This window comes from Larimichthys crocea, unplaced genomic scaffold, assembly GCF_000972845.2.
Source record: "Larimichthys crocea isolate SSNF unplaced genomic scaffold, L_crocea_2.0 scaffold123, whole genome shotgun sequence".
Lineage (NCBI taxonomy): Eukaryota > Metazoa > Chordata > Actinopteri > Sciaenidae > Larimichthys > Larimichthys crocea.
The window spans coordinates 32223-43966 of record NW_020851695.1 but is presented as its reverse complement, the minus strand read 5'-3'; the positions used below and the strand labels follow the sequence as shown (position 1 = coordinate 43966).

At 41.2% G+C, this 11744-nt stretch overlaps 1 protein-coding gene across 1 annotated transcript in view; it reads left to right on the top strand.

The window, feature by feature from the left end:
• The first annotated feature begins 3614 nt into the window (after positions 1 to 3614).
• Positions 3615 to 11744, top strand: part of blvra (biliverdin reductase A) — a 29703-nt gene continuing 21573 nt past the window's right edge. Inside the window, exons 1-3 of the mRNA XM_027275414.1 lie at positions 3615 to 3747; positions 5654 to 5776; positions 6728 to 6845. Coding sequence (XP_027131215.1) covers positions 5659 to 5776; positions 6728 to 6845 — 236 coding nt within the window. The 5' untranslated portion in view covers positions 3615 to 3747; positions 5654 to 5658. The remainder of the gene's footprint in view (positions 3748 to 5653; positions 5777 to 6727; positions 6846 to 11744) is intronic.

The following is an 11744-nucleotide window of genomic DNA, read 5'->3' as shown; positions in this document are numbered from 1 at the left end:
ACTTGTACTTGAGTAAAAAGCTTGAGTTGATATTTCAACTTCTACAGAAGTCTTTTTAAACCCTAGTATCTATACTTCTACTTGGGTAATGAATGTGAATACTTTTGACACCTCTGTGTAGATAGGACTACTGAGTGCAGCGCGGATGAACACTTTCACCGGCCAATCAAGATTGGCGGATTGAGATAAATGCTTCTATCAGGGCTGCAGGAGGCTGCATCCCATAGCGAGACAGCTCGCTCATATTATTCTAAGAACTGAGGTTATGTTAGATAACCAAATGTTATTTGGCTTTGTTTGAGTACAGTAGGTGCCAGCCTATCTCAACACTGTGGTAACCAGAGTCAAAGGAACTGAATGTTGGCTTCCTAGACATAATAGATAGTTTGCCGTTGATGTCCCATTAACATGAACAGACAACAGTGTCTCCAGACTAGAATGTGCTGACGGTAACACTAACATGGGTAAAAACATTCTCTTTGACTAATTCTGGGCGTATAGTATTTGTGTGTTATCTGTAGGGGTTTACAATCTGACTACCAGCACGAGTTTGGCAGAATGTGAGACCAACTCAGGCACTTCTGATGTACTTTGAGAGTGTCTCTAATTCTCCTTGGCCAAGCGTCCGCTTGGCTTCTGAACACTTTCTTCCCTCTTGCCTCACCATTGACCATTGATTTCAGCAATTTCTCTCAATGGTCATGAATTGTTCCTAAGTAAGGAATCTATCTTGAGATAATGACATGACTAACTTGAAATCTTGAGAAAACAAATCAAACTCGTTATGATGAGAAAATGGAGGAAATAAAATATATGAATACATGATTGCTTAGGGCTTCCATACCTAGGTAATGCTGCTTCACTTTTTATGAATAGAATAAACAGAAGTTCCCACGTTCAGTTCAGATCAGGATAGAGCAGGCTCATGTAAGGACAAGCTGATTCTTCAACATATTTCCCCGGTGGGGATCATTCATTATGATCATTATGACTCATTATGGATAAACATGCAGCAATATCTGCCAAAGATCATGCATATTCCTATCCTTTTCAGCTAAGATCCAATATAACATATCACTTTTACCGTGCTATTCTACTTGTTTCATGCATTTGTTCACCACATCTTAAGTGTGTACATTAGTGTAATTAATGAATCTCTGTAAATGTATTGATCCAATCAGCATTTTTGTTAATAAGCTAGTAAGCAAGGGGAGTAGAGTTTATCTCATTTCATGCTTTGAACTCCCCTAGAAGTCCTTTAGGTTGTCCTATGTTAACTTTAAATTAAATATGGGGGTCAGGTGTGTATTGTATTTTATACTTATGAATCCTATTTGATGCTTCCTTGACTTTGATGATATTGTTCAGTCCCTTATATAACATCAACACAAGTAATCTCATTCACAATAATGGATAAAGCCCAAAATGGTGGTAGATGGCAGAACATTTAGTAAAATATTTTCACCTCACCTCCAAAAACAGGTCAGCTATGCCCGAGTGGTGATGGTCATAGTTATGTTCTCACAACTTTGGTCTCACTGTCAGGTTTTCATACCATACCAACATCCTAATGAATGAATGAGGGAGGAATGTTAGCATGTGGAAACCAGGACAGTACCCAAGTTACTTTACATTCAACAGTTGTATTGACTACATCAACCTCTCCTTTATCCACAGAAACTCCACTACTAGTAAAACATTCATACTCAAATGCTCTGTTTTATAATTAGTGTGGGACTTCAATGGGATCAATGTACCCTATCTACACTCATGCTGCTGTACCTTAGCACATTTGTCACCAGCAAGCTTTCCTGGAACAGCTGTAGGTGATGTTTTTAGGGCCATGTGCATTTTTTAGATGTCATCTCTTTTATAGTGTGCCATGTCCATTTACACCACTCATTTTGATTAGCTTGGTTCCAATTTTTTTTTTGTATCTTCCATTGTTCTAACACTTCTCTGCATCGGCCTAAATATGTTCTGTGGCTCTTCATCATCATCCACTTTTGGTTGAGTTTTGGTTTCCCTCCTCAGGGTCATAATAGTCATAATAGTCATAATTATCATAATCATACTTATCATCAACTGCCTTTATAATGTCTTTATCCAATTTTGATGTTGTGTGACAGTTCAAGTGCTTCTAGTTACAGTCTGGATTGTTGCAGTAGTAGTCGCCTGTTTGTGTTTCAGTTGTTACTAACAGAGGAATTGGAATCATCACTGGTTCTATATTAAACTTAGCTGGAATGGTCGTCTTGGTCAATGTTGGCACAGTTACACCTTCACATAAATTCCGTCTTGAGGTAACAGCACCTGTAGCAGGACTTAAATTCATTTCTGCAGTCTGTGTCACAGCAGTACAACAGTTCTTGAGCTAGTTCTTGAAGTAGGAGTCACAGTGGTTCCAACATAGTGGACATGGTAACAGTTGTATCAAAGCTTGTGGTTCTAAAACATCCAGCCTCCTTTGAAAAAAACAAGATGGGGCAGTTTATCTATCTGGGTGCAGAGAGCTGAACACATGGGTGTCTCAGACTGATTAGGAGTTATTGAACTGCCCATGCAGTTATTCATGTGTTCCTGTTGTTATCTCTAGCTCTGTTTACCCTGACACAATGACAACACAACTCCCTTTTAGCAAAATAATTTCTCAGTTTATACAGGTTTTTTGTTATATTTTCTTTTTCTGTTCATTCGGTTAACTTCAGTTTTATTTATATAGTGCAAAATCATCACAGGAATGATTTCATGACACTTTCCATACAGAGCACGTCTAGACTGTACTCTTTATAATATTATTTACAGAGACGCAACAATTCCCACGAGCAATGTGGATTGAGCACACATGCAGCATCACACAAAATATATTAATGCTTATAAAATATATTAATGCTTGGTTGACATTTTATACATGTATGCACTTGCTGCTTGATCAGTTATACTTGGGGTTAAGTTAAGGTCAACAACTCTTCTTCACATCAACCAATCCGGGTGAAATCAGAGAGGCTGATTTCAACAGCAAGCACTTGGTGACAGTGGCGAGGAAAAACTTCCTTTAAGAGGCAGAAAGAGACATTCCTGACACCAATACAAACACTAGTTTCTTTCAACTGTTGGACTGTCCGTGGGCTAACAGGTGAGCCAATGATCTTCAGTTAAATCTATGCTGTCACAATGGCAAAAAAAAAGTTTACTTACAAACTTAACTTAGAGAGTTTGGGCACATTTTCTCTCCTCTTGAATTGAGTGCAGCGTAACAATAGTGAAAACGCAGGAGAAGTAGACAATTTTGTTCTGACTGAATTAATGGATGATGTCCACTGATGATGGTGAGAGGCCTTTCCATCAAAACAATGAGCTGAGCAGACATGACACACACTGATACTCCTCCTCCAAACATGTTTGTGGTGAACATAAATATATCAAATGTTTTAAGAATAGCATGAATGACTGATATTTCACCATGTGCATGAGTCTAAAGCTGTGATATGTGTTCATGTATGAAATATCGATTAGAACATCGAGTGATTACTGAAGAGGGGTCTGTAAAGACAGCACCGCCCCTCTCCCACCAGCAGGCGTGTCTCATCACTGTGGCAGAACGAGCGCGCCCCGTGTAACGCACGCACGGTGAGGCGCGTGCATGCTCTCTGTGTTATGTCATTGGAAGTGTTGCACGTTCACTCACTCACCCAGCAGCAGTCGGTCAGTCAGCTGCATCTGTTCAGAGGAGCTGCAGAGATCCAGGTAAGACCGAACCAGCGTGTCGTGACTGTACACTGTGACTGTGTGGGCTCGATGTCCCGGTGTGTTCTGTGTGGACCGAGCCCTCTGACTTGTACATGTAGTACCCTGTGCTGCCCATTGTACAGACAGTCCGTTATTCCAGCACAGCGTGCTCACCGGACTGACACTGAAAACACAGACACACGGTGGTTTAACTGACTGTGGAGCGCGTTCACTGTGTGTATGTGAGCTACACAAAAGAAGTGCAGAGCTGAATCCCGTTCAGACATAACGGACGCTAAGGCCAACTCACGGAAGCGGAACGGAAGCGGAACGGCACCGCCGCGGTCACCGTAGCAAATAGAATCCAGTCTAGTCAATGAGAGCACTCACACCGGGCGCGGATCAGACGCGGATCAGAAGCGTCCCAGAAGCGGCTCTCCGCGCCACGGCGCGAGCTTTCCGCAGGATTTCTATTTCTTCCGCGAGCCGCGGCTAAACCTCGTAAATTTCAACAGAGCACTGCGCACCAGACAGGAAACCGGGCCTTGAATCAACATAATAAACTTCCGCCCCCTTTCAAAATAAAACACAATACGCAGTTCATGTAGCTTTTTACAACTTCACATCAACGTTACGTCATGACCGGTGGCACCAGGTGATCAAAGATCGATCAAAGGGTCTCAACGAGAGACTAATTGTTGAAGTGGAACAACACACAATCATTTATGACACAACAGATGCTTTTTATAATCTCCTCCACGTCGGAGAAACAAAGTCAGCTGTTTGTTGTTGTTGTTTTTTTATACACTGTTTATACGCGGGGTCTCGGGTATGTCCAGGATTATCGCGTGAATACGGCCGGCTCGCTCCGCTGCTGTTCCGCGGCTGATCCGCGTCCGGTGTGAGTTGACGCCGGGCAAAGTACCGTTCCGCTTCCGTTCCGCTTCCGTTCCGCGTTCGGTGTGAGTCCCGTGTGACAGACCATCCATCCATGTTCTGTAAGCACTCATCCTAACAGAGGACGTGGAGCCTGTCCCAGCTGACCTAGGGTGAGAGGCGGACTACACCCTGGAGTCACCAGGTCGTCACAGGACACATAGGCACCCTATGTGCGGTCGAAGCCGCCCCACAATTCCCTGTGTAATTGTTGTGTTGATGCGGAAAAACCTTTGGAGCTACTAGTTTCAGAAAGATCAGGAAACAATAAGGGAGGCGATAAAGAATCTGACTGACACACATCACTAACTAACTGATCCATTTTCTGCAAAGTGTTTCAGAGTTCTGTGCACCGCCCCCTTCATAACCTTTAGTCCATGTTCAATCATGTCCTGCTGGACTTTTGGACCTCACTGGTCCAACAACATGGTCTAGCCATGACATGAGTTACAACTTTTGTGTAACAACAAATAATAGATTTACCAGCATGGGAAGTTTTGAATGCAGAGCAGCTTTACGTGTTTGTGTGTTGATTGATGGTCTTAGGTGTGTGTAGGCTGTGGAAAGAATTGTTGCATTGGTGTGTGCATTGCACCTGTTTTGTGATGAGTAACAAAACTAGAATAAAGGTTTAGCAGCTAAATTAATTTTAAATGAAATAAAACATGCATGTTAAAACTTTGACAGACATTTTGATATGTGATATGTTCTATGTGAATTAATGTCTTGCTTTGAACACATGAGAGGGTTCACTTGACTATTGTTATAGTCTTGAACACCTGGAATGTTGAGACACTATCTAACTAACTATAAACTGTAATGTAGATATGGTAACAATAATGACAGTAGTAATATGTGTAGTGGACATCATGCAGGATCACAGCAGCAGCCACGATCCATGAGAACCTGCTGGACGACAGAGCACAGAAACTCCAGGGAAGAAGTTTAGTTAAGAACTACTGTGTAACGTCTTGTCTTTCTATCTCAGTAAGCATGTTTGGAGCGGTAGTGGTTGGCATTGGGATTGCAGGTCGGGTGAGGATTAGAGACATGTTGACTCCACTGCCTGGCACTCCTGCAGAGAAACTCACTGTCAAAGGATTCATATCCAGGTAACACAGCATCAGCATATCCACTACAGATACAACCAGCCAGTTCAAATATATACGACTTTAACATGTTCACAGCAAGTTGTTCACATGTATTAACACATCATCAATGCATAGACAAAGCTTTGATCTTTCACATGGTGTTAAAACATTGACACGTTACCAACGCATAAACAACACGTTAACACTATGTTATCTCAGACATTAATTTCCCATCATTCTGAGCCACTTGGCCAGTTCAAAGTGGTAAGTGTCACAAGTTCCCATTGGCTGATGAACACTAAAAAACACTACTGAAAAACACTACTGGTTAAACCATTTCTGTAAGCCTGTGGGGTTGCCTGATATTTAACATGCAAAGTATTGTCTTATTTCTTTGTGCTTTTCTTCTTTGTTGTTGTGTTGGATATGAAATAAAATATTTGTATTGCAGTTTTATGGCTTACTTATTTTATCTATATAATTATATATATATATATATATATATATATATATATATAGTCTGAGATCACGCATTATTAACATGTTATTAACATGTTATTTGAACTGGCTGGCTGAAGTAGGGTGTGTGCTTCTGCAACTTTCAGGTGTGTTTGCATTTCAGTGTGTCCTATAAAGAACAAATAGAAAGAAGCATGTCTAACCAAGGACTGTAAATCACATGAGGTACTGATCAGGCCTGAGGACGTCTGCGGTTGACGTGGCAGGAAGTTAAACACAGAAGCAGCATAGAAAATTCAGTCCATTTTCAAATAAATCACCCTGTGCGGACTCCAATCGTAAAAATAGACAAGGGAATCAGTTTGACTATCTAGTCTGTTTCTTATCATCATCATCATCATCATCATCATCATCATCATCATCATCAAATCTGAACAGGTTAACAGTGTGGTGGGATAAACATAATAAAGTCATAATGATCAGTATGATCCTGACAGATGCTTTTGTCAACCGGAGAAGCCTGGGCACTCAGGAGGGGGTGGTCAGATCTCAGCAGAGAGACTGTGAACAGAGAGACATTCATGTGGTTTTCATCTGCACTGAGAATGCGTTCCATGAAGACAGCATCAGGTAATATACAGCAGCAGTCCCCAACCTTTTTTGCGCCACGGCCAGTTTCATGTAAAACAATATTTTCACGGACCGGTATAGACACACTTTTTAAAAAATGCATTTATTAAAAATAGAGAAAAAGTTTACAAAAAATATATCTTAATGCTTTAGCGTCTGCTTGCCATACGCTTTTCAACACTGTGACCAATAAAATACAACTAAAACCCAAGTGCGTAAAAATACAACTCACCATCCCGCGAATTAGTGGGAGCCCTGTGCTTGTTTGTTCCTCCTAGCGCGTCCCATCTGGGGCTAATGGGAGACAACGACACCCGAAGTGTGTTACTTATGTCCAGTCTACTCCGTAATTTGGTTTTGTTCGCTGTCACTGAAGAAATCCCGCTTCACAAAGATAGGATGTTGGAATGGAAGCACGGCGCTTCAATGCTTTTTTGGCGATCTCTGGAAATTCTGCCTTGATCTTAATCCAGAACACCGGCAGAGTTGTTGTCTGAAAAGTATTTTCTGAAATGTGCCGAAGCAGTTTTGAAGGCTTCATAGCCTCATTTGCTAGCTTGTTGCCACATAAATTGCAGAGTGGGCTTAGTGCGTGAGAATCACCTGTAGCGATAAACCTGTATTTTAAGTAGGAATCCTGATATTGTCTGTTAAATGCAGCTTTTTCTGTTGCAGCTTCTTCTGTTTCCTCATTGGGCCTTTTTCCTTTTCCAAAGAAGCTCTCCAAACAAGTTTGTTTTTTTACCCATTTTTGCTATCTTGTGGGTAAAATTTTTGATGAAGGCTATCACATCACGTGACCGAGACGAGCGTTTTTTCAAATTAAAAGATCGTTCAGACTCAATAATCAATAAAATATTTTTTTTATTCAGGGTTAATAGTACAAGGCCCACGGACCGGTACCAAATCACCTACGGACCGGTACCGGTCCGTGGCCTAGTGGTTGGGGATCTCTGATATACGAACAACTGCAAAAAAAAAAAAAAGTCAGTGAATCAATGAATGAATGAATTCAGAGTAAACAGGAAAAACCAACAGAGAACGTCTTAGAAAGGTGTTAGGCCTCTGGTCCTGGATGGCCGTTTCTCGTAACCCACTGGCCACTGGTAGTCAGAAAATAGCCTCTATGAAGAAGGCAAACCAGAGGTAGTACAGCGCTCCAGTCAGAAGTGTGAAGGACATCCTGTCTTTGATTTCACTGACAGCTGAAGGGACAGTCAGACTGGCATGCACTTCATTTCATTATATATATATAATAATAATAATATCTATTTAATTTTGCAGCTTTTTATACAGAGAAAGTTGATGTCGCTCAACTTGACATTGACATGATTACAAGTAGAAGAGCTTTTGGAGCAGCTGCTTGCCTTATTTATCTCACTCGTGTTTAGTCTTAAAATATCCATTTTCTGAGCTCCCTGGTAGCTCACCTGGTAGAGTGTGTGCTCCATATACAAAAGACTGAGTCCTTACTGCAGTGACCAATGTTCAATGCCAGCCTGCAGCCCTTTGCTGCATGGTATCCTCTCTCTACAGGATATTCTATTCTGTTTTCTGCACTGTGAATTGATGTGACCAGCACTTGGAGTCTTAGGTCTCCAAGTACAACAACAACACAGTAAATATAATTAGCACATGAAGAAGTATTTGCACAGTGAAGTATAATATAAGTAGGATGTGAATAAGGGCATGCATGCACAGTGAAACAGAGCTACATGAAGTCACGTTGCTGTTAAGAGTCTTTCAGCTGAATGTTTTTTACCCTTTTGTTTTGTAGTTGTTTTTTTTATGGATCCAGACTTCTCTCTTACAGCTCCATTTCTTTTTACTTGTCCATTTTGTCCAGCATATGACAGCTCTGAACATTCCACACAAGAGAACCACTGTACTAGAATTTCTCCGTAAGAAGAATATAGATTTTGCTTTGATTCAGGAATCACATTTATTGCGCAGAGATGTGGGTCGATTGGCCAATAAGTTTGATCACCCTATTGCATCCTCTTTGGCAGCCTCAAAAAGTAAAGGAGTAGCAATACTGTGTAAGCGTAAACTAAAATTCGATATGATTGACACTTGGGCGGATGACGTAGGTCGGATAGCCATTGCCAAGATACGTATGGATGGGGTAAACATTGCACTTATTTCTGCTTATGCCTCTAATGCGTTCGATGTAAGTTTTTTCAGACTGCTAACTAAATCTTTGCTTGATCTCATGGGATTTCATTTAGTTCTAGGAGCGGATTTCAACACAGTGTGGGACAGCGGTATGGACAGAACAGGTGGCACTGAGACTAGGGACCAACGTTTTGCATTTGAGGCGTTGCGCCAGTGGGCAACCGACACAGGCATGGTCGACGTTTGGTGTATGTTGAACCCTTCTTTAAAAGACTTCTCATTTTACTCAGGGAGACATAAATCCTTTTCCAGGTTAAATTATATATATATATATTTGTCTCAAAAGAATCATTCCAAAATATTCAACATGCCCATTATGTTCCAGTTGCCTGAACTGACCACAAACCACTGTATTGCTCGATTACGGTTCATCCGTCTCCCTCTAAAGCCCCTAGGTGGCGTTTCAATTTCTCCTTACTGCGAGATGAAGCATTCAAAGCTCAATTTGAATCTAATCTCAGCGAGTTTTTGAAGTTCAATGTCGGCTCTGTCTCTGATCCAAGGATACTTTGGGAGGCGGTGAAGGGCTTTATAAGGAGCAATACCACTTTATGTGCCTCAACACGAAACAGGAAGCTGTAGAATTAAAATATGCAACCCTTGATGCTTCTTTACAACGTAATTTTAAATACCACGTAGCCCTACAGAAGGAACTGATCAAAAAAGAGATTAACTCTCTTTTGAGGCGCGGTCAGAATTCCTCATGCATAAAACAAGGCAAACTTACCATTTCAGTTCCTCAAGACCTAGTCATTTGCCTCCTTTAATCAGGAGTTATATAAGTCCGAAATTATTTTTGACAAGAATGCCTATGATAATTTTTTTAATAACGTGAAGCTATCCTGTCTTAGTAATGATGACTCCACAAAGCTAGATAACCCCATTACATTGCAGGAATGTGAGGCAGCTGTTCGGGATATGCGTAAAAGTACCATAAATTCCGGACTATAAGCCGCTACTTTTTTCCTACACTTTAAACACTGCGATAGTGCTTATACTAAGGTGCGGCTTATTCATGTTTTTTTCGTGGCGCCAAAAACAGTTTGCCTAGCAACAGTAGACCAATAAAATTGATGAGAGGTCCAGACAGAGGTCCAATGAAAATGTATGATCAGTCATGTTTTTTCGTGGCACCAAAAAGCGTACTATCACAACTATTGTAAATCAGTCATTTCTACTAACCCTCATCAACATGGAAAATACTCGAAGAAAAGCATATGATGCGGCCTTTAAATTAAAAGCGATCACTCTGGCGGTTGAAGAAGGAAATGGAGCTGCTGCACGTAATCTTGGAATAAATGAATCAATGGTGAGAAGGTGGAGACGCCAGCATGAAGAATTGGGCCAATGCAAAAAGACGACAATAGCTTTCAGAGGTAATCATAGCAGGTGGCCCGAGCTTGAAAACTTTCTGGAAGACTGGGTCAACACACAGAGAGCAGGCAGCCGCTGTGTTTCTACTGTACAAATCAGACTGAAGGCAAAAGCAATCGCCACCAAGATGAAAATAGAAGATTTTAGAGGTGGGTCATCGTGGTGTTTTAGATTCATGAAACGAAAAGGTCTGTCCGTGAGGGCATGCACGACTTTGTGTCAGCAGCTCCCTTCCGACTACGAGGAGAAGCTTGCTTCATTCCACACATTCACTCAAACAAAGATAACGGAGAATTCCATCGGGCCAGATGATATCATAAATATGGATGAAGTACCTCTGATGTTTGACCTGCCTCTCACTCGGACTGTAAATAAAAAAGGTGACTCGTCCATCACACTGATAACAAGCGGCCATGAGAGAACACATTTTACCTGTGTTCTGAGTTGCACAGCATCCGGAGTGAAGCTTCCTCCCATGGTGATTTTTAGGCGGCTGACAATGCCAAAGGAAAAATTCCCAAAAGAAATTGTGGTGAAAGTAAATAAGAAAGGTTGGATGATGGAGAGCCTGATGAAGGATTGGCTCAGAGAGTGTTACTCAAAGCGACCAGGGGGCTTTTTTTGCAAAAAAAAAAGCACTGCTCGTTATGGACAGCATGAGAGCCCATGTAACAGAGTCAGTGAAAGCTGCCATCAAGAGCATAAACACAATTCCAGCTGTGATTCCTGTAGAGTTGTCACGATACCAAAATGAGTAACCATGATACTATACCAGACAAAGTATCACGGTTCCGGGTATTATCGTGATACTGCAGCCTTTTTTTATTATTAAATAAAATAAAATAAAATTTTATTTGTATAGCCCAAAGTCACAAAGTACATTTGCCTCTGAGGGCTTTACAATCTGTACAGGGAGTGACACCCTCTGTCCTTAGACCCTCGGTTCCAGTGAGGAAAAACTTGCCCACAAAAAACCTTTAACAGGGAAAAAATGTGGAAGAAACCTCAGGAAGAGCCACAGAGGAGGGATCCCTCTCCCAGGACGGACAGACGTGCAATGGATGTCACGTGTACAGAACAAATCAACACAAACATATTGTACAATTACAATAACTGACAAAATGACAATGAATTACAATGAATGATAAAATGACAATGAATTACAATGAATGATAAAATTATTACAGTAGCAGTGGAACCTGTGATAGAGAGAGAGACACAGATGCACAGCGGCAGCAAATCATCAACTAATAACTATAAACTGTAATGGAGATATGTTAACAATAATGACAGTAGTAATATGTGTAGTGGACGTCATGCAGGATCACAGCAGCAGCCACGATCCACGAG